This window comes from Kogia breviceps, chromosome 1 (assembly GCF_026419965.1).
Source record: "Kogia breviceps isolate mKogBre1 chromosome 1, mKogBre1 haplotype 1, whole genome shotgun sequence".
Taxonomy (NCBI): domain Eukaryota; kingdom Metazoa; phylum Chordata; class Mammalia; order Artiodactyla; family Physeteridae; genus Kogia; species Kogia breviceps.
In genome coordinates, this window is record NC_081310.1 from 55,941,384 (window position 1) to 55,969,209 (window position 27,826).

At 42.1% G+C, this 27,826-nt stretch overlaps 1 protein-coding gene and 1 pseudogene across 1 annotated transcript in view; both read right to left on the reverse strand.

Moving 5' to 3' along the window:
- Positions 1-3,799: 3,799 nt before the first annotated feature.
- Positions 3,800-9,975, reverse strand: LOC131753065 (elongation factor 1-alpha 1 pseudogene; annotated as a pseudogene).
- A 7,308-nt stretch (positions 9,976-17,283) lies between these two features.
- The window catches only part of GPA33 (glycoprotein A33), a 33,356-nt gene continuing 22,813 nt past the window's right edge, over positions 17,284-27,826 (reverse strand). Inside the window, exons 5-7 of the mRNA XM_067024673.1 lie at positions 18,793-18,912; positions 17,948-18,080; positions 17,284-17,419 (exon numbers count right to left, since the gene is read on the reverse strand). Coding sequence (XP_066880774.1) covers positions 17,284-17,419; positions 17,948-18,080; positions 18,793-18,912 — 389 coding nt within the window. The remainder of the gene's footprint in view (positions 17,420-17,947; positions 18,081-18,792; positions 18,913-27,826) is intronic.

Consider the following 27,826-nt stretch of genomic DNA (forward strand, 5'->3'; position numbering starts at 1 on the left):
AGGAAAGAACAGAGTCCAGAAATATACCCAGACATATATGGTCAGTTAATTTTTTTGAAAGGTACCAAGGCAAGGGGGAAAGAAAAGTCTTTTCAATAAATTTATTGAAAAAGTCTTTTCAATAAATGGATAAACATTTCAACAAACTTAAACTTCAATCCCTACCTCATAACACACTCAAATATTAATATGAGATGAATCAATATCTAAATGTGTATGCTGAGAGCATAGGTGGAGTAAAGGGAGATTGGTCAACAGCCAGGGAAATTGATCAAATAAGGAAATAAATGAAAGAAAATTGGAGTCTGAATTTTCACTGCTGGAGGAGGAATATACCAATATGGAAAGGGAGAAAACTCTAATTAACCATGTGGTGTGTTTGGATTAGAATTGGTGGCATTGGTGTGAACTAATGGTCTTCAGTATAGAGAGGTGAATATAGAAATCAATATAGAGGTAAAGTAGAGGATAATGTGTGTGTGGAATAAATATATTTCATTCACTAGATCTTTTCACTGCTGAGAGGGGCTCCCACTGCCAAATCTGGGACCATTAAATGTCAAAATAAATAATGATAGCAATGGGTCCTAGCCCAGTTGTTAAAACAGAAATGCAAGAGTCTATAGAAACTTAATAAGTTGATGAATAAACTAAAAGTTTAATGAGAAATGGGATGTTTCCATAGTCTCTAAAACCTCTCAAGGAAACACTTTTTAATTGCAATGGGAAAACAAGTAACTTTAGAGTGGAGAAACTTTGCAGACACCACCTTCATCCTGTGATCAAAGTTAACATCATCAATAACAGGAAAACTGAAATCCTGTGCCATGTAATAGGATTCAAAGAGAAGAACACAGCTTCATTTCTGTGATATTCTTGTCAAAGATGTAAGAATTTAATCATGAAGAAACATCAGACAAACCCAAACTGAGAGACATTCTACAAAATAACTGGCTTGTAGTCATCAGAAGTGTCAAAATCATGAAAATCAAGGAAAGATAGAGGAATTGTTCCAGAACGAAGGAGACTAAATATACATATCTAAATGCAATGAGTAATTCTCAACTAGAGTCTTCTCCTCCAATGGATATGCCTGGGGAAACTGGTGAAACTTGAATGAGGTCTGAGGATATTGATACTGATTTCCTGATTTTGATGGCTATACTGTAGTTAGACAGGAAAATATCCTTAAGGGAAGAAAACATATATTAAACATACATATATAGGGTGATGGGACATTGTGCAGGCAACTTATTCTCAAATGATTCAGGAAAAGTCTTTTATATAATACTTATTTTTTTATAAGTTTGAGATTATTTCAAGGAAAATATTGTAAGGGGAAAAAGTCTAGTGGAGAGGTGCTATAGAATCACACCACCTTCCTGTGTATGTTTGGCATATACATATGTGCCACCCTACAGCCTCCCTCAGCCAGCTACGACATGGTTGCAGGACCAGCCATATGAGGAATCAATCCCCCATTTTCTGGAACTGGAAAGACATCGAATGGTGCTTGTTCTTTAGGCCTTCAGAATACAGTATGAGTATTTCTGAAATTCCTTTTTTTGGAACGTAGACTGGGTCACCTCTGAATGAGCTATAACTCTTTTAGAAGGCAGAATGAGTCTCTCTCCACCCCCGTAAGAAGGTGCAGGGGTGAGGCTGAGGAGGATGAAGAGATCTAGTTCCTGGTAAAAATGGAATACTCCCAGTTGGTTATAGGCGAAGGCAGCTGTGTTGATTACTCTTAATTTGCACCTTCCTCCTCTCCCCCAAATCCATTCTCGTTCCCTTTCTTCTTTACTTTGTACTCCAGGAGGGCACAGCCTGATCTCTTGCCATCTAGTTTCTACTTGGGTTCTGCCAACAAGAGGTGGGCAGGATGGGAGAGTGGGAGGAGAAATGGGCGATGGTGTTTCCTCCTCTGCCCACTCTCTGCACTGGCACTGCTGCTGTGGTGGTGGCAGCATCTCTCCATGATTCCACCAACTGCTGGAAACCCTCCTCTGTGCTTCTCGCTCTTGCTGGGTTCTGGAAGGGTTCACCCCTTTCTCTCCCCTGGTCCTTTCAGGCCTTGGGGAGGTGATGGCTTTCCCAGCAATAAAGAACTAGTTTCCTGCAATGAAAGACAAAACCTAAGCAATATATGATGGACTTAATAAAGAAGCTAAATATTCTGCACAAGTGGCTACCTTTCCTTCCAAAAGTAGCTTCAAGTTAAGTAATTTTAAGAACTGATTCACTTTCCTTTATGTTAAGCTGTATGGGGAAACTGCGTACAGGGAAGGGACCGTGGAGTAGATGGTATGATTGTTCAGTATCTTCACTGCCTCTCCCTGAGGAGGACGAGTCCCTGCTCTATGACATGTGACTGTCTCTGGACAATGAAATGGGAACAGAAGGGATAGTGCCTCTAACTCATCTTGTGAGTCTCTCATTTTTCTTTTTCCTTTGCCGTGAGACCAGAATTGTCCTGAGAGCTGGGTTTGTTACCTAGTCTAAGCTCATACTACTTATCATATGATAGGCCAATAAATCAAGAGACAAGTTGTTGGAGCAAGGAATAGTGACTTTATTCAGAAAGCCAGTGGACCAAGATGGTGGACTTGTGTGCCCAAGAACCATCTTGCCTGAATTAGCGGAGGGAGTAAAGTCAAACATTTTCCTGGTTCCAGTCAGCCTCCAGAGGGGACGTATTAATTTCTTCCTCCCTGCAGTCATTCACAGGTGGGACTGTTCAGGATGTTTCCTGTGAGCTAAACAAAAGTATTTTAGCTTAACACTCATTACCTGGAAGGCAGGGTTCCCAGAGATGGGCTGTTATGTATCATTTAAGCTTATAGGCAATATCCCTTTAGTGATCAACTTGTAATAGAATACAAAGATTCTTCCCTATTACAATTCCCCACTGTCAATATCCATTCCACAATCTTGTGGGAAAAGGGACAAAGACTGTTCTGGCTATTTCTGGAGGTGATGAATATTCCTTAGAATCTTTGGTCAGTCCTTTTTTATCTACCACTATTTGAACCTGATGAAACCCCTTAACACTTTGTTGTCTAATTTGTACTTGAACTTGGGATTTTGGTTCCAGTTCCCAAGACATATACTCAATTCCTAGTTATTTGAACAAAAGTAGTTTGTTCAAAAGCTAGTTATTTGAACAAAAGTAAACAAATTGGTTGACCCTTCTCCAGCTACAATGAAACTACCATCTACTTCAGTTGGATGGGTAGACCTGCTGGAGGCAAACACATGAACAGAGGTTGGTATAGTGTCCAAAGTTTTAACATAATTGGCAACTGCTAGGTCTTTTAAAGTATTTATAGATTCTCTCGCCTGGGCAGACACCTGGAGTGGCCTACCATACAATACTTCAAAAGGGTTTAATTTAAGCCTGCTTCTGGGAGCCACTGACCTGTAGCAGGGCAATTGGCAAGGCCTTATCCCAAGTTAAATTAGTATTCATTTTCTTGGTTTTTCCTGTTGATTGCAGTCTCCAGAATGAATGTAGTTCCAATGCCTTAATCCAAATCAGGGGATAATTTCCTTAAGGAGGGTTTTAACTAATTAGAAGCTACTGATTTTAAAAACTAATAACGTAGAACTGCCACATACAAAACAAATGGTTCACAAAACTTTCTCCTTTCCTTCTGAAGGTTTTACGATGCATTGTTATCATTAACCAGTCTTACTATAACTTAAATGGCCAATTGAGACAATTGAGACAGTTCTGACACCATTCTTCCACTGATTAAGACTGGGTATTGGGGATTAAGACAGGTATTGGGGATAACATTCATTTAGCCTTCTGAGCTTTCTGGGCAGACTTGGTGACCTTCCCAACCCCAGCTGCTTTCTTGCCCACTGCTTTGATGACACCCACAGCAACCATCTGTCATGTCACAAACAGCAAAACGGCTCAGAAGAGGATAGTCAGAGAAGCTCAGCACACATGGGCTTACCAGGAACCATATCAACGATGGCAGCATCACCAGATTTCACGAATATGGAGCCATCTTCCAGCTTTTTCCCAGAATTATGATCAATCTTCTCCTTCATCCCAGCAGACTTGCAAGCAATGTGAGCTGTGTGACAATCCAGCACAGGTGCCTATCCAGTACTGACTTGGCCTGGATGGTTCAAGGTAATCCCTTGAGCTGCGAAGCCAGCTGCTTCCATTGTTGGGTCATTTTTGCTGTCACCAGCTGCGTTGCCACAACGAACATTTTTGACAGACACGTTCTTGACATTGAAGCCCACATTGTTCCCAGAAAGGGCTTTACTCAAAGCTTCATAGTGCATTTCAACAGCCTTTACTTCAGTTGTAATGTTGACTGGAGCAAAGGTGACCACCATGCCAGATTTGAGAACAGTCTCCACTGGACCCGCATGGACAGTACCAATACCACCAATTTTGTATATGTCCTGGAGGGACAGATGCAAGTAATACACTGGCTGGTATCTTGACAAGTCAGTTTATGGGAGAAGTGATCCTCTTGCCTTAAAGGATATTGCTTTAGATTAGGTGTCCTGACATCCCTTCTTATTGGGATTAGTATTGGCCATGTGTTATTGGCCTTCGCTGGCATGCCGTGAGCACATACTTCTGGTCTTAACTTTTCGTAGACTTCAAGGGGTGGGGTGTGGGGGGAAGTTCTGTCTCCTTTCCTGGGGTTTTTATTTTTTGCCAAATTTCTTGAGTCCTGTTCAAACTTTTGCTTTGGTTTCTCTTTTCAAAGGCCTGCCAAGATGCACTAATAAGTATTGCTCTAATTCCAGCATTCCTCCCTCACTGGGATCTCAGTTTGGTTCATCTGTGGGTACTGCCAAGTGGGCTTCAGGTGTAAAGGATTATCCCTATAAAGGAGGGTGGTGATCTTTCCAATTAAAATATAAACCCAGCTGGCTAGTTATTTGCATTTAGCCCCCTATGTGAGATAACAGCAATTGAAATTGTCCTGCCCTGGGAGTGGCTCCTGGCTCAAACTGAGTGCCCTTTTGGTTCTTAGATGGTGATATCAGACCAAGTCCCTGTGGCCCAGAAACTAACAGGATTTTCTAATTGATCCCTAGAAGGAGGGAAAGTCCTGAGCCCCAGGGTCAGGAATTGGGGCTAGTAAAGAATGGAAGGTGGAAAAGAATGGGAGGTGGAGGAAGGGGTGGATATATTGGCATAATAGCCAGAGCAGCTGGGACACCTAGCTCAGCTGGAAAGAGTTAAGGTTTGAAGCAACATATCTTCACTCTCATTCCCTTCCTTTTCTTGTTTTCCCTGAGGTAAGAGCACAAGTGCTTGCACATAAAGGATTTCATCATTCTTCTCTGCTTCTTCACAAAATAGCTATAGAGTCATTCAAAAGCCCCTGTAAAGCTATAAATAGCAATTGATCATCCCTAACCATCTTGCTTCTGCATCAACCCACTGGAATTACAATGCAATTGAAAAGAAACTTGGTTACTGCTGTGACAAACAACTTAAGATAATTACTAAAATTATGACTGATATCATCTACCAGGATACACCAGAATTTTAGGAGTTACACCAGAATTTTAGGAGTTCCATATAATGTCCAGAATATGTACATTAATAATGTTTACCCATATGATACAGTCCAAAAAGTTTTATCACAACTTATTTGACAGTGCTTCGCAAGTAATTCAACATACTGAATGAGCCCAATTAGCTGAGTATTCCTCTCTCTGAGATGGAGAGAAAACAAATAGTTTGAGGTGTTCCAGGGATCCTTTGGAAAACTTCAAAGTTAGCTAGAGGTCAAAGGAACCTAACCCAGAATTTGATTTGGGGGAAGTTTATCAAAATATCAAAAAGTTTTAACCAGTGATAATAAGACCTCAATGGCAAATACAGATCGCTTAAACAAAAAAACCCACAATTACTAAAAGCAGTTCAATATTTGAAGAAAACTTTGCCCTCTTAGGAAACCGATTCAGGGTTTGTATCACTTTACATTTAACATTCATTTTCTTTTTTTTTTTTGTGGTACGCGGGCCTCTCACTGTTGTGGCCTCTCCCGTTGCGGAGCACGGGCTCCGGACACGCAGGCTCAGCGGCCATGGCCCACGGGCCCGGCCGCTCCGCGGCATGTGGGATCCTCCAGGACCCGGGTACAAACTCGTGTCTCCTGCATCGCCAGGCGGACTCTCAACCACTGTGCCACCAGGGAAGCCCTTCATTTTCTTAATTAAGTTCAATTCTTATCTTAGCCAATACTGACCATGTCACCTTTTTCCCTTTAACAAAAGGGATTTTCATTCCTCATACCTTCTGTGCTGAAAAACACACATCCTACATCTTTGCATACTGAAATGTTTCCCTTATGATTCTTAACCTTAAAACCTTAATCTCTAGTGAAAACCAAGAAGCAAGTAAGTGTAAACTGTTTGTCATATCAGCATTTCCTGGTTGACAAACTTATGCTTTAGTCTTCCTTTCCTAAGAAGGCAAAGGTAGGTAAACTTAGACCTGGCCAGCAATTAATATTCTATCCTATTTGAAATGACCCAGATAGTCAACAAATTCTCTTCATTTAACTTAGTTTAGTTTCAAGTTACGAAAATCTGGAAACACTGTTTTATATAGACATTCTCAAAGCATAATTATTCCTACGGAGTTTACCTAAAACTCTTATCTCATTTACCTCTGTTTTATTTACGTAAAAGCTTTGTCATATTATTTTTCTTGCTGACAAACTTTGTAACAGGAATAAGGTCTTATTTGATTTCTAGTAAACCTAGGGACAATAAAAGTACTGTAATTAATGTTGATGATTCTAAAGACATGTCTGTATTAATCAGAGCAACAAGATTAAGTTAACTTTAATACCAGATATTAATCAATACTGAATATTTCCTAGATCACATGAACCTGAAATTCATTCTGACCAGTTTCTTTTATATTTGACTATTTATATAAGCACTTAATTTCCTTTAAGCCAATTAAACAGTTCTTTTACAAGTTAGTTTCGGCAATGCCACCCATCTATAACAAGTACAAACACACAAACAGAGACTTCATAGTTCTCCTTCCAAAATTTTGGCCATGAATCAGCTACAGCAATATAAAACCCAACAGTTACAAAAGAGGTTGGATTCGAATTGCATTTCTGGCAGATGGGACAAATCAAGGTCACCTGTCTAGATGACTAGACCCTTTTTACTAATATTTATGGAAAAGACACTTCTATTTGTAGCTTTTGGTGATCTTAGGCACCAAGTGGAAACTTTCCTTCCTGGGAATGTCCCACTCTAGGACAAGAACAGACAGCTTTTTTTTTTTTTTTCCTGTTCCTTTCCTCCATTTGACATCAGTAAAAGTTTTAAATATCACAGAACTGATTTGGCTGTAAATGGAGAAACAGTACCAAACAAAATGAAACAAAAAACCCAAAGGACAAACAGAAAATTCTAAATAAACCCTCAAGTTGGGTCTTGGGGGTTTTACATATACCAATGACACAGGGGACCATAAATAATGTAATTAACACAGCAAGGGTAGCAGTACATGGTGCACGGGGTTCTGAGATCTCCTAAACCCTTGTAGAGATATCCTAACAGGTACTGTGGCCACACGTTGTTACAATAATATATCATCTTCCTCTCACCCATGGGTTCATAGCTATAATCAGATCACTTATCCAAAATGCGCCTCAGAGGGCTTTAGGGATAGTTGAAATAGCCCCCATTTTTAGAGACAAATTCAAGACAAAACACAAACTTCACACACAAATGCTAGCATCCAAAGAAACAAATGAACCAGTACACACATCGGGTAAAAGTCCAACAACTCTTTCCTCTCTCCAACAGGGTACCCCACTCAAATGCAAAACTAACTGGCTTATTCTGGAGAAAAAGCCCCAAATGGAGAGGAATAAAGTTTCCAGCTGTACATACCAGAGCAACTTACCCTACTAAATAGAGCTGTCAGCTCTCAAATGCTGATTCCTTGCTCCTATTGCCAAGTGCTGGGGCAGCCGGTGCTGCTTGGGGAATTTTGAAGGGAAGATCCTTAAGACAAGTGGTCCTGGCAGCTGCTAGGCCTTCACCTGAACATTTCCCAACTGGGGTGGTCAGCCAGGAGCAGCAAGGCTCCTGGTGGGCTGTGCCTAAACTTGTTATCAAGTCCAAGCTCAAACTGCTCCTGCACGACAGGCCAATAAATCAAGAGAGGAGTCGTTGGGCCAAGGAATAATGACTTTATTCAGAAAGCCAGCAAGCTGAGAAGATGGTAGACTCGTCCCCCAAAGAACAGTCTTGCCTGAGTTAGAACTCAGGCTTCATTTATACTAAAAGTGGAGAGAGTGAAGTCAAACATTTCCTGGTTCCGGTCAGCCTCCAGAGGAGAGGTGTTAATTTCTTCCTTCCTGCAGTCATTCACAGGTGGGACTGGTCAGGCTGTTTCCTGTGAACTAAACAAAGGTAATTTAGCTTAATGCTCATTACCTGGGAGGCAGGGTTCCCAGAAATGAGCTTTTATGTATCATTTAAGCTTATAGGCAATATCCCTTTAGTGATCAACTTGTAATAGAATAAAAAGTTTCTTCCTTATTACAGGTTGATCTTCCCCTTGGGTCCCAGAAGGAGGAAGATGTGGAGCAAGGCTGAGCTGACCTGAGACGGCATGTTATATGAGCAAGAAATAACCCTTTGTTATTGTGAACCACTGAGATTTTATGTTGTTACTGTAGCATAGCTTGGCTTAAGCTGGTTGATAACAACAGACACTTCCCTTGTGTAATTTTTTAAAAGAGGATCTTTTTAAAGATCCTGCAATATATTGTGGCCCTTTCCCACAAGTGGCGAAGGCAGGTATATCTATATACAGTTGACCCTTGAATAACATGGGGATAGGGGTCCAATCCCTGTGCGGTCAAATATCTGCATATAACTTTTAACTTCCTAAAATCTTAACTACTGTTAGCCTACTGTTGACTGGAAGCCTTACCTATAATGTAAACAGTCAACTAACACATATTTTGTATGTTTTATGTATTATATACTTTATTCTTACAATACAGTAAACTAGAGAAAAGAAAATATTATTAAGAAAATCATAAGGAAGAGAAAATACATTTACAGTATTGTACTGTATTTATTAATACCATAACTTTACAACGTTTACAAGATAAATCATCGGTCAGTACCTACATCAGTATCATCTTATATGACACAAAATGCTGTAGATGTTATATGGACATGTTACTAACACCAAACATCAAAAATGAAGAGACAATGTGAAAAAGAAATTCATATTTATTTACAAGTATAATGAATCATGCTTTGATAACAAAGAAGCAGCAATACGGTTGCTTTACTGTAGCTAGTGTAATGTTTACAAGTGCTTCATGGTAGCCTAACGTATACACTAGTGAATGAATCATTGAAATGACATGTACACACTGCTATATTTAAAATGGATAACCAACAAGGACCTACTGTATAGCACAGGGAACTCTGCTCAGTGTTATGTGGCAGCCTGCATGGGAGGGGAGTTAGGGGGAGAATGGATACACGTATATGTAAGACTGAGTCACTTTGCCGTGCACCTGAAATTATCACAACATTATTAATCTGCTATACTCCAATATAAAATAAAAAGTTAAAAAAAAGATTAAAAGGAAAATATAAATTTAATGAGAAAACAAAAAAGAAATCACAATAGAGAAATGGTAAGTAAAAAAAAATGTTTATGGTATCCAATATTACAGTCAAATTCATAGTATAGTATTGCAAACATTGTTTACATTTTTTGAAAACCCACACTTACCTGTTATGATAGGCTAGTAGGCAGTTTCTCTAATTATGAGAGAGGGAGAGGCATACTACATGGCAATGTAATTCTTTGAAAACAAAGTAAAAAAACTGAAACAATATTAATTTTATATTACTGTAAATATCACTCACCTTATGCCTATGTAAGGATGGGCTATCCACTTCAGTACAAGTCTTACACATGATGTTCTACACGATGATTACTTAAGCAATAATGATGATGATGGCACAAAAACTTCTCATACAGTTCTTGCTATGCAGTTTTTAGATTTTCACACGAAGACACAAACACAACAGATAAATCTATTAACAGTAGGGCATGATGATTATTTACTATTCATTAAGGGGAAGTGGATCATCATAAAGGTCTTCTCATCGTCTTCACATTGAGTGGGCTGAGGGGGCAGAGGCAGAAGAGGTGGAGGAGGTAGAAGCGGAGGCTGGAGTGACAGGCACATTTGGTGTAACTTTATGGAAATACACTGTAATTTCTGTCTGACTTTCTTGCTTTTTCATTTCTCTAAAAATGTTTCTATATGGTATGCCAATCCTTTTAATTCGTCTGGTGTGAAGTCTGTTAGCTTTTGAATTTCTCCAAGATCTTAATCTCGAAAACCTTCACTCCCCAACTTTTTTTTTTCCATATCCACAGTTTTTTCATGCCATCCTTGATAGGATCTGTTGTAAATCCTGTGAAGTCACGCGCAACATCTGGACACAGTCTTCTCCAGCAGGGATTTATTGTTTTAGGCTCCACGGCTTTCATGGCTTTTTCTATAATAACAATGGCATCTTGAATGGTGTAAACCTCCCAGACTTCCATGATGTTCTCCCTACTGGGGTTCTCTTCCATTGCATTGGCAATCATTTCCATAGAGCACTTCGATGCCTTGTGTTGAAATCATGAGGTTCTGGGTGACCAGGGGCATTGTCCAATATCCAAAGAACTTTAAAAGGCAGTCCCTTACTGGCAAGGTACTTCGTGATTTCAGGGACAAAGCATCGAAGGAACCAATCCAGAAAAAAGAGTTCTTATTGTCTAATCTTCTTCTTGTACAGCCAAAGGACTGGCGGTGGTCAGCTGGTGTCTATATTTTCCTGTCAAGGCTGTGAGGTTAGCAGCTTTATAGATAAGGGCGGTCCTGATCATAAATCCCACTACATTTGCACAAAATAGTAGAGTTAACCTATCCCTTTCTGCTTTAAATCCTGGTGCTTGTTTTTCTTCCTTCTAATAAATGTCCTTTGTGGAATTTTTTTCCCAGAACAGGGCACTTTCATCTGCGTTAAAAACCTGTCCAGGCAGATTTCTTTTCTCCTCGGTGATTTTCTTTTTTTTTTTTTTTTTTTGCGGTATGCGGGCCTCTCACTGTTGTGGCCTCTCCCGTTGCGGAGCACAGGCTCAGCGGCCATGGCTCACGGGCTTAGTTGCTCCGCGGCACGTGGGATCTTCCCGGACCAGGGCACGAACCCGTGTCTCCTGCATCGGCAGGCGGATTCTCAACCACTGCGCCACCAGGGAAGCCCAGGTGATTTTCTTAATGGCATCTGGGAACTCGTCTGCTACCTCTTGGTCAGCAGAAGCTGCTTCTCCTCTTACCTTGATATTTTTTAAGCCACGCCTCTTTCTAAAATTATAAACCATCCTTTGCTAGTATTAAATTCTCCAGCTTTAGATCCTTCACCTTCCTTTTGCTTTAAGTCATCATATAATGACTTCACTTTTTGTCGAATCACATTATCGTCTACAGGTATTGCCTTTCTTGTGTTTTTTTTTTTTTTTTTTGGCAGTACGCGGGACTCTCACTGTTGTGGCCTCTCCCATTGCGGAGGACAGGCTCCGGACTAGCAGGCTCAGCGACCATGGCTCACGGGCCCAGCTGCTCCGCGGCATGTGGGATCTTCCCTTCCCAGACCGGGGCACGAACCCGTGTCCCCTGCATCGGCAGGCGGACTCTCAACCACTGCGCCACCAGGGAAGCCCGGTATTGCCTTTCTGATAGCAATCCTGCACACACATAAAAGCTGCACTTTCAATACTAGATTAAAAGGTGTTTTGCAAAAAGTGCAAGGTTTTCAAGCCTGCTGGAGTAGCTGCAGCAATGACTTCACGAATTTCCTTTTCTTTTTTTACAATGGTCCTTATGCTGGATTTATTATCTTGAAATGGTGGGCAACCGCAGCTGCAGACCTCAATCTATGGTACCTATCAAGCCATTTAACATTTTCTTGTAATGTCAGGACTTTTCTCTGCTTCTTGGGAGCACTTCCAGCATCACTAGTGACACTTTGTATGGGTCCCGTGGTGTTGTTACTCAAGGTCTATGGCATTGCACTAAACACGATGGAAAATACACAAGAAAGTTGAGATCACTTTTTACTGTGACACGCAATTACCTGGAGAGATAAACTGCTCACGTGATGATTAGCTGATTAGCATCACACAGCATGGTGGACACTCGCTCATCACAATAGCAACAGGAGGTGGCTATGAGATTATATACGTTAGTACAGTATGTACCATAGTTAATTTTATGCCATTATGATTTAATACTGTATCTTTACACTTGTTTAAATTTCCCTCTACTGGGTATGGCACCATGTATGGTTTGTGTTTGTAAGCATAAGTTTTGATAAATTTTATCTTTTTTATAATATATTTGTGTATATTTTATATAGTGAATGATAAAATAAATTAGTACCTACATATACTTTATGCATTCATGATATACCTATCTTTTCCTTAATTTTTTTGATATTTCTAGGCTATGCAGTTTGTCTGCGAGTTGTTCAAATTGTTGCAGATCTCCAAAAATTTTTTCAATACACTTATTGAAAAAACACTGCATACAAGTGGACCTGTGCAATTCAAACCCATGTTGTTCAAGGTTCAACTGTACTAACAAGAAAACTCAGGTACAAAGATATGCACATAGCCTAAAACCAACACATGTGATAAAAATCAAATTTTTAAAAGAGAGACACCCCCCTCCAGCAACTCTACAGTGAGTCTGCCTGGATCATTTTTAAATTTTGATGAGTAGGTCTCTACAGAAATGAATACCCATGGGGCTTGAGGGTTTGAGGTTGATAACTATGAAACTTGGTACTAACAGCATGGACTTAACACCACTTGTATTTTCACTAGGATTGTTAATGTTTAAAAGTGATCAAGGGACTTCCCGGGTGGTCCAGTTGCTAAGATTCTGTGCTCCCAATGCAGGGGGCCCAGGTTTGATTCCCTGGTCAGGGAACTAGATCCCACATGCCACAACTAAGAGTTTGCATGCTGCATCTAAAGATCCCACAAGCCACTATTAAAAATCCCGCATGCAGCAACGAAGATCCCTCATGCCGCAACTAAGACACAGAGCAGCCAAATAAATAAAATCAATTAATTATTAAAAATAAAGTGATCAGGTTACAAAGCTTTATTGGTATGCTTCTAATACTAATTTTCTTTTAAGCCCTATTATTTTTAGCTTGTGATTTTGCAGAATGCAAGGTTTTTTAGAAATGCACTTATAATGTTATATCTGAAATACCTGTATTATAGTAGGTAACTGCCAAATTTGAAACAAACTAACAAAACCCCCTAACTCTGTCTCCACTCCCACTTTTTCCCCATTCAGTCATCCTGTATATACACATGGGGTCAAGAGGAAATATGGTCAATGGGAAGAGTATGGTCTTCAGAGTCAGACAGAACTGAATCTAATCCTTACTCTGATACTGACTTGCTATGTTAACTTGGATGGCATTATCTCCCTGATCCTCAGTTTCCTCATCCATAAAATAGAGACAGTAGACAAGCTTTTCTGGAAACTGGCCACAGGAGAGGTAATCTCAGTGAGCAAACTCAATAGCCAGTAGCCAAGTGTCCATGAAGAGGCCTTTCCTGGGACCTACACTTTCCAGTAGGGATCAGGCATCACCTCTGCAGATGCCCAGGGTCCTAAACCAGAACCTCCAGGAATAAGGTCAAGGCCAGAGAAGGTTTCAGAGTCCCCACAGATGACATGATTGGTTGTACACACTGCTACAGAGGGGGAGGGCTCCTTGAAGACAACCAACTTCCCTTGTTATGATTCCATGCCCAGTAAGCAACTGAGGACATGGTGCCCATAGGGTGAGAATGCCTGGGTCAGGTGGACAGAAGTCCATTCTACTTGACAACTGTAAATAGCAAATTGACACTCTGTGTTTATCCCAAATGCTAAAATTCACTGTACCTCAGCTTCCTCATTTGTAATATGGACACAATAATAAGATTTATCTCATAGAGTTGTGGTGAGGATTATGAGATGTTATATGGAAGGTGCTTGAAACAGTGGCTGGCTCAGAGCACCTGCTATCTAAGTGCTTGCTATTAGTATTGTACATCAGGCTCTGTGAGGTTGGTTAATGTGACTCTGCCTTTGAAAGCCAATGCCCTGTCAGTGTGCACAAAAGCAACTTAATAACAAGACCCTGAACTGCGGCTAATTTACCAATGTACATATTGCCTGGCAGGGAGCTCTCTGGGCAGCTAGTGTCCTTATTTTGGTAATGATATGCATGCCTGACCTTGCCATATACCTTAATATTTGAAAGTACAAGTGAGGATTGCATGAAAAACTGTCTCAAGTGCTTAACAAGTGTCTAGCAAACAATCTTCCCTCAGCCAATGGTAGCCTTGGAGTCTCTTCTCAAACACCATTAAGTCTTTGAACGGTCAACTGGAAACCCTGAGTTGGGAAGGAGGCTGTACTGTTGGGCTAATGTTGACTGTAAGAGAGCCTACAATAATCTGATTCTCATTGAGCTTCTGGATTGAAATAAATTCAGCAGGAGAGTGTAGTGTCACCAACTGATAATGTGATTTGGACCCAAGTAAGAGAGACCTGAAATGGAGGACAGAAGGGTCAGTGCCACCTCCATTCCACTTGTGAAACTCCTTGTTTTCCTTCAAGATGCAGCCCACACATCACCTCCTCTTTGAAGCTTTCCTGAACCCCTCTGGCTGAGTTACTCCAGCCTCCCGCCACTGCATTCTTACGGCTTCTTCTCCATTTCACATAATCATGTTCCCATCTGTCACCTCCATTAGAATGTAGCTCCTCCTGAGTAGTGATGTCATAGTGACCTTTATATCCCCAGCAGCCAGCACTGTGCCTGGCACATAGTAGGTGCTCACAAAATATTTGTAGCTGAATGAATGCAGTTGGTCCTGATTTCCCTCGTTTACTTGCCTAAGCCTGGAGGTAAGGTGGGTGAACCTTCAGAGCCCTTCCAGAGGCAGAGAGGTGAGCCAGGCCAGGATGGGGGGAGGTGGGTGCCTCCCTTCCACAGCTACCTCAAGAATGTGTGTGTAGAACCTTGCACCAGGAGGGCTGGAAGGCACCCAAAGTGTCTAGAGGACTAGGAGATGGCCTTGGGCAGGATACAGTGACACAAAACTTTATTCACTCAACAAACAGGTATCAAGTTTTGGGTCAGCATGTGCCAGGCCATGAGTAAGATTCAGTTCCTATTCTCATGAATCTCACAGGCTTCAGCAGACACAGACTGTGGTTATGACAGTACTGTGGGACAGGTGCTGGGATGGGGGGAGCATAGGACACCACGGGAAGAACATGGAGGAGAGGACCTTGAACATATGGCAGGAGAGGGTGGCAGAGCTGAGCGCTGACTGTGGGGCAAGCTGCTTGGGGAGGAGTCACCAGGTCTCTGACAGCTGGAGCGGGATGGAGGTGGCGCTGCTTCCTCCCCTCTCTCAGGAGGGGCGCTATTTGGGGTATAACTGGCAGGGGCCTCCCCAGCATCTTCCTTGAAGCATACGCACTGACTCCCAGGCCCGCGTGCTCTTCCTAACACTGCAGGCACTTGGAATGTTTTTCCACAAACAGACAGGCTCTGTCCCATCCCCGGCAACCACTTGCGACACTGCCTGACCCTACAGTGGCCACAGTCGATGGGACCCAACAGGATCTGACCCTCTATTCCTCTCGCTCAACTCACCTCTCCTAGGAAGCCCAAGAGGCCCATGGTTGGTCGACATAAGCCCATGAGACATAAGCTCTACCTTGGTATGAATAAAACCCACCTTAAAAAAGAAACAAGAATCTCCACTAACAATTTTATTACTACTGATGGCATTTTTTTATGAAGCAAAGAATTTAACAAAATATATAAAAAATATATTTTAAAAAATCACAGATGGACAACAGATTTACATAATTGCTTTTCTAATCATCTGGGAAAAAATGACAGTGTTTACTTACTAGTAAATTGCATTTGGGTGGGACTGGCCACTGGGTCACAAGACCCAAGAAGCCAGGATACTGCCTGAGCTCTTAGGAGCAGAATATTCAACCAACAGGGGAGAGGCTGTGGAAAGGACAGCAGGACAGCCAAGCCAGCAAAGCAGAGCCGGCAGCCCAGCCAAGTCAAGAGCGGGCAAGGTCGGGGCAGGGGTTAGGTATCAGGAAACAGAGGTGGACATGTCAGTTACTCTGGTCTTGAGAGGAATCACTATGATCTGACAATCCAGGACCAGCTGCAAACTAGCTCCTGTGTCTGTGCTCACATGGGTGTGTGTTCATTATTTAAATTATCTCCCACTTAAATCATGAGACTAGTAAGTGGGTTTGGGTTGGAGTCCTCTTGGTGTCCACAATCCCATCAGGGAGACCAGAGAGCAGAAGGCCCAACCTAGCAAAGCAGTTTCCCCAATTGAGCTGGATTGAGCACCCTCTAGCAGGCTGCCGGCTGCGAGGACTCCAGGGAGAGCAGAGAGGGAGTGACGCCCATGTCCTGCCCCCTGGTGCTCCCATTGTAGCACAGGCGGAGAGACATGCTCAGACAACTGTGCCATGTGGCCCGCAATGGGCGTGGAACAAAGTAACAAGATTGTCCCCATCTGTGTGGGAGATTAGGATGGGGTTATAGAATTCACTGGGATCTGAGATGGGCCTGGAGGGACAGGTAGGAGGAAAGGGAGCTTGAGGCCAGGCCAACGTGGGTCCAAAGCACCAAAGTTGCATAAATGAAGGGACTCCTTTACATACTCATTTATTCTTTCATTCATTCAACAAAAATGTATTGTACACAAAACCTCTGCCAGGAGCCGTTCCCCTGGGTGCTAGGCACACAGGTGGAGAGGGCGACTCTGGCTCTCCTGAGGCTGGTGTCACCCCAATGGAGCAGGAACACCATGGGGAGGTGGAGGCTGCTGCCTAGTCCAGGGTGAGGGTGGGGCCCCGAGCCGGGCACAGCCATACCAGGGCAGCTTCGAAGGTGAGGGCCCTTGACAAGCTCAGTCACAAGTGAGATCTCCTTGGCCAGGCCAAGCCAAGTCTTCCAGCAGCTGACATGGGGGAAGAAGCGTCCCATCAATGACTGGGACCAAGAGTCAGAAAAGTGGGGCTTGGAAAGGAGAGAGGAGGCATGGAGGCAGGGGCATGACCCCCTAATGCCCCCCCGACCCCCTCCTGCAGCAGGCCCTGGTCATCAGCCAGCCTGGTCAAGGGACTCTCGGCTGGGGCCCCTCTGGTCTTCATTCCTATAGTCATCCTCGGTCCCCTCTTCCTGTCTTCTGGAAAGCTCTGTCAGCTGCTCCGGTGGCTCCTGGTAGCCCGCCCGATTCCTGCAGGCAGTGAGGACAGAGGGGTAGGGTTTGCCCTCACTCACTCAGACCTGAGGGAGCTTGGCCTAGTGCTTCCCCTGCAACAGCCATCAGATCCCCCATCCCCACCCGTCCAGCGGCAAAGGGACACTGGGCTGAAGGGCTGGGCTCAGAGCGGAAGCAGGGTGGCACAGACTTGAGCTGAGGGCATTATGGGAACAGGCTGGCTCTGCGAGGGGAGCCGCCTGTTACAGAGCCTCCGCAGCCCCCTACCCCTGCCCTGGGCACCCACCGGAAGCCCCACTCTGAGATCAGAGACTGGAGAACTATGGGCCTGGGAGTCAAGTTCCGGACTGCAGTGCCACTTTCGGATTGGGGTGAATCATTGACTCTTTTCTCAGCTATAAAATGGGGCTGATAAAAGTTATTTTTTACCGTTACCAGCTGCCCCCTGGGGTGTTATGAGTGGAAGAGGCTGTGGGAAGCTGGGGTGCATCTTCCCAATGTGCTGAGACCCTTGCCAACAGGGTGCCCACCCCCGGCACTCACGGCCGCGTGACCTCCGCATCCTCAGCCTTGCCAGTCTCCCGGCGGCAGCAGCAGTAGACGATGATGCCAATGATGAGGAGTGCCACGGCCACGCCCCCCGCGATGCCCGCGTACAGGGCCACATTCATGGAGGCTGCGAGAAACAGAGCCGCACGTCCTGAGCCCCAACCCCAGTCCCCAACGCGAGCCCCCAACACGAGCCGAGGCCCCGGGTGGCGAGCACGCCGGGGATGAGGAACCACAGCAGCAGGCGTCTGGGGTGCGGGAGGTGGTCCCTCCCAGGCTCTGAGCGGCCCCAGTCCTCCTCCCAGCCCAAGTGGCCGCGCTGCCTGCTTCTGGTGGCATTCCATGAAAGTCACAGCCTCGTGGGAATGTGACCAGACAAGGGGGATACTCTTCAGGATGGAAGCGTTGACAAGGGACAGATGGCCAACAGATTTGGAGCCAAAAGACCTCGGGGGTCAGTCATGCCAGCTCCTACTCTAGTTCATCCCCAAGATCATCAGGGTATCCCACCCCAAAAGGTTGGGGTCCTGACTCTGTGACAGCCCAGTCTGGGCACTTCCCCCTTGCCCCCTGAGCGACCCTAAGGGCAGGCAGGACTAAGCAGGTCTCCAGAAGCCAGTCTTAGGCACTATTTCCAAAGAACCTAGGTAACTGGATGGCCTCCAGATGAGAGGAGCCTGGGACAGGATCATCTGGCCATCACCTCAGCCACCCTGCCAATGGGAGACCCCAAAGAGGCTACCCAGTTCACCTCCATGTTGGTCCCTGTCAGCTGACTCTGGACCATCAGCCAGTCACCTCTGGCATTCGTCCTCCCTTCCTCCCCAGACTGCTCTTACGAGGTCTGACAGCCACGGTGATGTTGCAGGACTTCATCCCTACATCATTGCTGGAGGTACAGATGTAGTAACCTGACATTTCTGTGGAGATGTTCTTCAGAGAGAAGATCTGTCCTGTGACTGAGAAGGAAGAAGAGTCAGGCTGAGGAGACGAGCCACCAGAGTAGAGCGAAATGGCTAGGGAAATCCTAGGCAGACACAAGCACCGCCACTGAACGTGTCCAAGCCTCATCTGTAATATGGAGAAAATATCTACCTCTAGGGCTGCAGGAAGACTAAACCAGGCAGGCTGCACAATTCTGAAGTGCTTAGAATTCAGGCAGCCACCCTGGATTTGAAGCCTGGCTCTGCCACTTACTTTGTGACTTTGGGCAAGGAACTTAGCTTCATTGAACCTGTTTCTTTATTCATAAATAAAATAATAATAGTGCCTGCCTCACAGAGTAATTGTGAACATAAAATGAAATACTAACAAATACAAACCCACAACCAAATGCCTGATGTATAGTAAGTCTTCAGGAAACATAATATACATTGTGTGGAAATGCTTTCTAATTAGACCATATATTTATAACCACTTTTATAATCTTCAGAAACAGAATTCCTTAGCTTGGACTCATGTGAAAGAAGGCTTTAGAACTTCAAGAACTCTGACCTCTGGATTTCTCTGCCATGAGTGGTGTGTGTGAGTGTATGTGGTATTTGTATGGGTGTGTGTGTGGTGGGGGGTAAGGCAGGGAGGAGGCAGGCTGTCAGTCTAGACTCTTCCTCTTCCTCTTCCACCACTTACGTAAGCCATTTAACTTCTGTGAGCCATAGCTGCCTCATCTGGAAGTGGGAGGGAAAGTACCTGATTCTCCTGAAGTCAAGGCAATGGTCCAGATGTCCTCATGAGAAACTTCCCTGCTATATCTATGATCCTATGGATTTCTTCACCTTGAAATGGAGAGCTTTATGCTTAGACAAATTTTTATGTCCTGTCCTCAAAGATGCTCTGTCATAACTACCGTTTGGAGAGAAGAGTTAGAGACCTTTGTCCTCTAATTTGATGCAGAGACTGCCTACCCCACTATCAACAGGTGGTTACACTTCATCCAGAGGAAATGTTCTAAACTGAAAATAGGATCCAGCCACTGCCCTGTTCAGACATTTCAGAGGCAGTCCACCATCTTCAATAACAAGTCCAGGCTTCTTCTTTTTATTTATTTATTTATTTATTTTTTTGCGGTACACAGCCCTCTCACTGCTGTGGCCTTTCCCATTGTGGAGCACAGGCTCTGGATGTGCAGGCTCAGCAGCCGTGGCTCACGGGCCCAGCCGCTCTGCGGCATGTGGGATCTTCCAGGACCAGGGCATGAACCCATATCCCCTGCATCGTCAGGCGGACTCTCAACCACTGTGCCACCAGGGAAGCCCCAGGCTTCTTAATATGGACATAACATTACAGATCTGGCCCTGGAAATCACTCCAGCTTAACCTCTTGCCAGTTCACCTGGTGTCCAATCCTTTCCCTGCCCAATTCCACTCTGCTGCAAGATTGTATCTCGGTGTGAATTTTTCTTGTCTGGATGTGCTTCCTCAAATACAATGTCCTCTGATTCTTCCAACAATCTTGTATGGTAGATGGAACAAGTATTTCTATCTCCAATATCATAGTGGTAACTGGAGGCTTAGAGAAGTCAAGTGACTTGCCCAAGGTCACAAAATTAAGAAATGACAAAACAGCAACAAAAATTCCATTTTAGGTCTAGAACTCCCTGGAGAAGTTGACAACTTACTTTAAAAAAATTATAGAAAAGAGAACAGAGAGGGTGATAAGGAGAAGAGCATTCCAGGACCTTCCAGACTATAGATGAAGAAGAAACACAGTTCATGAGTAAGTGCCCTGTTGTGGTCACCAAAAGCACACCACAGAGGACGTGGATCCAGGTGTCCTGCAGCACCACCTGCAGGAACAGGCTGTGTGATTTTAAAGGCTAGCATCATACAGAAACACATCATTTATTTTCAAGATGAGGGCTCCCTAACCAAGAAACTTTGTGAACAAAATTCCTTATTTGATGGGGTGACCAACAAACCTATCTTACACTATTGAGCCTGTGGAACTGCCAAGTACAGACACATTTTATGGGAATTGGTCTGAGAAGACACACCCAAAGATGTGCTTATCCACATATCCACATCTATAGTATGAAAGAAATTGGGCTTCTGGTTGGAGACAAGATGGCAGAGTAGAGGGACTTGAGCTCAACTTCTCTCACAAAAACACCAAAATCACAACTAACTGCTGAATAACCGTCAACAAAAAAGACTAGAACTTACCAAAAAAGATATTCTACAACCAGAGACAAAGAAGAAGCCACAACAAGATGAGGTTCTCCCACAGGAGTGAGTTCTGAGCCCCACATCATGCTTCCCAGCCTGGGGGTCTGGCGTCAGGAGGAGGAGGCCGCAGAACACTTGGCTTTGAAGGCCAGTGGGGTTTGATTGCAGGAACTCCATAGGACTGGGGGAAATAGAAACGCCACTCTTGGAGGGTGCGCACAGGTCTCATGTGAACTGGGACCCAGGGAAAAAGCAGTGATTTCATAGGAGCCTGGACAAGACATACCTGCTGGTCTTTATGGGGGGGGGGTGTCTTCTGGGAAGGTGGGGGGTGGAAATGGCTCACTGTGGGGACAAGCAGTGGTGGCAGAGGTACTGGGGTATTCATTGGTATGAGCTCTCCTGGAGGTCACCATTTTGTCACCAAGACCCAGCCTCACCCAACAGCGTGTAGGCTTCAGTGCTGGGACGCCTCAGGCCAAACAACCAACAGGGCAGGCACACAGCTCCACCCATCAGCACACAGGCTTCCTAAAATCTTCCTGAGCCCACAGCAACCTCTAAACACACCCCTTGACACAGCCTTGCTCACCAGAGGAATAAGACACAGTTCCATTCACCAGTGTGCAGGAACCAGTCCCTCCCACCAGGAAGCCTGCACAAACCTCTAGAACATCCTCACCCACCGGGGGGCAGACATTGGAAGCAAAAGGAACTACAAACACGCAGCCTAGGGAATGGAAATGGCAAAGGAAATGTTTCAGATGAAGGAAAAAGATAAAACCCCAGAAGAACAACTAAGTAAAGTAGAAATAGGAGGTCTACTTGAAAAAGAACTTAGAGTAATGAGAGTGAAGACAATCCAAGATCTCAAAAAAAGAATGGAGGCACAAACCAAGAAGATACAAGAAATGATTAACAAAGAGCTAGAAAATACACAGAACAAACAGACATGAATAATGCAATAAATGAAATGAAAAATACACTAGAAGGAATTAGTAACAGAATAATTGAGGCAGAGAATGGGTAAGTGAGCTGGAATACAGAATGGTGGAAATCTCTGCCATGGAACAGAATAAAGAAAAAAGAATGAAAAGAAATGGGGACAGTTTAAGAGACCTCTGGGACAACATTAGAAACACCAACATTTGCATTAGAGGGGTCCCAGAAGGAGAAGAGAGAGAAAGGGCCATAAAAACTATTTGAAGAGATAATAGCTGAAAACTACCCTAAATTGGGAAAGGAAACAGTCAACCAAGTCCAGGAAGTGCAGAGAGTCCCATACAGAATAAACCCAAGAAGGAACATGTCAAGACACATATTAATCAAACTGACAACAATTAAAGACAAAGAGAAAATATTAAAAGCAACAAGGGAAGAGCAACAGGTAACATACAAGGGACTCTCCGTAAGGTTTTCAGCTGATTTTTCATCCAAAACTCTGCAGGCCAGAAGGGAGTGGCATAATATATTTAAAGTGATGAAAAGGGAAAACCTACAAACAAGAATACTCTACCCAGCTAGATTCTTGTTCAGATTTGACAGAGAAATCAAAAGCCTTACAGACAAGCAAAAGCTAAGAGAATTCAGCACCACCAAACCAGGTTTACAACAAAGCTAAAGGAAATTCTCTGGGCAGAAAAGAAAAGACCATAACTAGAAACAAGAAAATTACAAATGGAAAAACTCACCAGTAAAGGTAAACATACATTAAAGGCAGGAAGTCATCCATACACAAATATGATATCAAAACCACTAATCTTGAGAATAGAAGAGTACAAATGCAGTATATTGGAAATGCATTTGAAATCAAAAGACCAGCAACTTAAAACAAACTTGTATATGTATAGTCTGCTATATCAAAACCTCATAATAGGGACTTCCCTGGTGGTCCAGTGGTTGGGACTTTGCCTTCCAATGTCAGGGGTGTGGGTTCAGTCCCTAGTGGGAGAACTGGGATCCCACATGCCTCGCAGCCAAAGGGCCAAGGCATAGAATAGATGCAGTGTTGTGACATATTCAATGAAGGCTTTAGAAATAGTCCACATCAAAAAAAAAATCTTTAAAAATAAAAATAACCTCCTGATAACCGCAAACTGAAAATCTACAATAGATACACACACAAAAAAGAAAAAGGAATCCAAACAGAACACTAAAGTGAGTTATCAAATCACAACAGAAGTGAACAAAAGACTAAGGAGGAAAAAAAGACCTACAAAAACAAATCCAAAACGATTAACAAAATGGCAATGAGAACATACATATCAATAAATACCTTAAACATATATGGATTAAATGCTCCAAGCAAAAGACATAGACTGGCTGAATGGACACAAAAACAAGACCTGTATATATGCTGTCTACAAGAGACCCACTTCAGACCTAGGGACACTTACAGGCTGAAAGTGAGGGGATGGAAAAAGATATTCCATGCAAATGGAAATCAAAAGAGAGCTGGAGTAGCAATACTCATATCAGGCAACATAGACTTTAAAATAAAGACTGTTACAAGAGACAAAGAAGGACACTACATAATGATCAAGGGATCAATCCAAGAAGGAGCTATAATAAATATATATCTACCCAATATAGGAGCACCTCAATACATAAGGCAAATGTTAACAGCCATAAAAGGAGAAATCAACAGTAACACAATAATAGCAGGGGACTTTAACATCATACTTACATCAATGGACAGATTATCCAGACAGAAAATCAATAATGAAACACAGGCCTCAAATGTCACATTAGACCAGATAGGCTTAATTGATATCTATAGAGCATTCCATCTAAAAGCAACAGAATACACCTTCTTCTCAAGTGCACATGGAACATTCTCCAGGATAGATCACATGCTGGGCCACAAAGACAGCCTCAGTAAATTTAAGGAAATTGAAATCATATCAAGCATCTTTTCTGACAACACTAGGAGATTAGAAATCAACTACAAGAAAAAAACTGTAAAAAACAAAAACACATGGAGGCTAAACAATATGCTACTAAACAGCCAATGGATCACTGAGGAAATCAAAAATACCTAGAGACAAGTGAAAATGAAAACATAATGATTCAAAACCTATGGGACACAGCAAAAGCAGTTCTAAGAGAGAAGTTTATAGCAATACAATCTTACCTCAGGAAACAAGAAAAATCTCAGATAAACCACCTAACCTTACACCTAAAACAACTAGAGAAAGAAGAATGAAAAAAGCCTAAAATTAGTAGAAGGAAAGAAATCATAAAGATCAGAGCAGAAATAAATGAAATAGAGATGAAGAAAACAATAGAAAAGAACAGTGAAACTAAAAGCTGGTTCTTTGAAAAGATAAACAAAATTGATAAACCTTTAGCCAGACTCATCAAGAAAAAAAAAGAGAGAGGGTTCAAATCAATAAAATTAGAAATGAAAACAGAGAAGTAACAACTGACACTGCAGAAATACAAAGGATCATGAGAGATTACTACAAGCAGCTATATGCCAATAAAATGGACAACCTGGAAGAAATGGACAAATTCTTAGAAAAGCACAACCTCCCGAGACTGAACCAGGAAGAAATAGAAAATATGAACAGACCAATCACAAGACTGAAATTGAAACTATGATTAAAACACTCAACAAACAAAATTCCAGTACCAGAGGGCTTCACAGGTGAATTCTATCAAACATTTAGAGAAGAGTTAACACCTATCCTTCTGAAACTCTTCCAAAAAATGGCAGAGGAAGGAATATTCCCAAACTCATTCTATGAGGCCACCATCACCCTGATACCAAAATCAGTCAAAGATACCACAGAAAAAGAAAATTACAGGCCAACATCACTGATGATCATAGGTGCAAAAATCCTCAAGAAAATACTAGCAAGCCAAATCCATAGTACATTAAAAGAATCGTACACCATGATCAAGTGGGATTTATCCCAGGGATGCAAGGATTTTTCAGTATCCACAAATCAGTCAGTGTGATACACCACATTGACAAATTGAAAAATAAAAACTATATGATCATCCCAATAGATGCAGAAAAAGCTTTTGACAAAATTCAACACCGATTTATGATAAAAACTCCAGAAAGTGGGCATAGAGGAAACATACCTCAACATAATAAAGACCATATATAATAAACCCACAGCTGACATCATACTCAATGGTGAAAAGCTGAAATCATTTCCTCTAAGATCAAGAACAAGACAAGGATGTCTGCTCTTGCCACTTTTATTCAACATAGTTTTGGAAGCCACGGTAATCAGAGAAGAAAAGAAATCCAAATTGGAAAAGAAGAAGTAAAACTGTCACTGTTTGCAGATGACATGATACTATACGTGGAAAATCCTAAAGATGCTACCAGAAAATTACTAGAGCTTATCAATGAATTCGGTAAAGTTGCAGGATACAAAATTAACACAGAGGAATCTCTTGCATTCCTATACACTAACAATGAAAGATCCAAAAGAGAAATTAAGGAACAGTACCATTTACCATTGCATCAAAAAATAAAATACCTAGGAATAAACCTACCTCTGGAGGCAAAAGACCTGCATTCTGAAAACTATAAGACACTGATGAAAAAATTGAAGATGACACAAACAGATGGAAAGATATACCATGTTCCTGGACTGGAAGAATCAATATTGTCAAAATAACTATACTCCCCAAGGCAATCTACAGATTCAATGCAAAGCCTATCAAATTACCAATAGCATTTTTTCAGATCTAGAACAAAAATATATTAAAGTTGGTATGGAAACACAAAAGACCCCAAATAGCCAAAGCAATCCTCAGAATGAAAAACAGAGCTGGAGGAATCAGGCTCCCTGACTTTAGACTACAAAGCTGCAGTAATCAAAACAGTATGGGACTGGCACAAAGACAGACTTTTAGATCAATGGGACAGGACACAAAGCCCAGAAATAAACCCACTCATCTATGGTCAATTAATCTATGACAAAGGAGGCAAGAATATACAATGGAGAAAAGACAATCTCTTCAATAAGTGGTTCTGGGAAAACTGGACAGCCACATGTAAAAGAATGAACATAACATTCTCTAACACCATACACAAAAATAAACTCAGAATGGATTAAAGAACTCAATGTAAGACTGGGCACTATAAAACTCTTAGAGGAAAATATAGGCAGAACTGTGTTTGACATAAATCACAGAAATATCTTTTTGGATCCACCTCTTAGAGTAATGAAAATAAAACCAAAAATAGACAAATGGGACCTAATTAAACTTAAAAGATTTTGCACAGCAAAGGGAACCATAAACAAAATGAAGAGACAACCCACAGAGTGGGAGAAAATATTTGCAAAAGAAGCAACCGACGTGGGATTAATCTCCAAAATATACAAACAGCTCATGCAGCTCTATGTAAAAAAACAAACAACCCAATAAAAAAAATTGGCAGAAGATCTAAATAGACATTTCTCCAAAGAAGATATACAGATGGCCAAAAAGCACATGAAAAGATGCTCCAAGTCACTAATTATCAAAGAAATGCAAATCATAGCTACAATGAGGTATCACCTCACTTCAGTCAGAATGGCTGGCATCAAAAAGTCTACAAACCATAAATGCTGGAGAGGGTGTGGAGAAAAGGGAACCCTCCTACACTGTTCGTGGGAATGTAAATTGGTACAGCTACTAGGGAGAACAGTATGGAGGTTCCTTAAAAAACTGAAAATAGAGCTACCATATGATCCAGCAATACCACTCCTGGGCATATATCTGAAGAAAACCATATTTTGAAAAGATACATGCACCCCAGTGTCCATTGCAGCACTATTTACAACAGCCAAGACATGGAAGCAACCTAAATGTCCATCAACAGATGAATGGATAAAGAAGATGTAGTACATATATACAGTGGAATATTACTCAGCCATAAAAAAAGAATGAAATAATGCCATTCGTAGTAACATGGATGAACCTAGAGATTATCATACTAGGTGAAGTAAGTCTGACAAAGACAAATAGTATGTGATATCACTTATAAGTGGAATCTAAAAAAATGATACAAATGAACTTATTTACAAAATAGAAACAGACTCACAGACTTAGAAAAACTTATGGTTACCAAAGGGGAAAGGTGGCGAGGGGAGGGATAAATTAGGAGTTTGGGATTAACATATACACACTACTATACATAAAATTGATAATCAACAAGGACCTACTGTATAGCACAGGGAACTCTACTAAATATTCTATAATAACCTAAATGGGAAAAGAATCTGAAAAAGAATAGATATATGTATATGTAAAACTGAATCACTTTGCTGTACACCTGAAACTGACACAACATTGTAAATCAACTATAATATAAAATAAAAATTTTTTAAAAGGAAAGAAAAAATTATAAAAGTACTGGATGCTCATTATAAGAATTTATACATGTATTACATTACATCATTACAAAAATATATACATATTATACAAGAATTTATGACATAAAACTATTACTTCAATTCAGTCCAATGTTTATATGCTCATCACATCAGCTCAAAACAAGATGATCAGGGTCCCTGTCCTCTTGGCGTTTCCAGTATATAAGAGAAGACAGACATGAAACAATGGTGATTACAGGGTGTTTTATAGAGTTCAAAATGGAAGTGCAATTTGATCTTAATCTCACTTGAAGGGTCAGGGAAAGCCTCAATGAAGAGCAAAGAATAAAATAAAAATCATCTGTAATATCACCAGCTGTAAATAA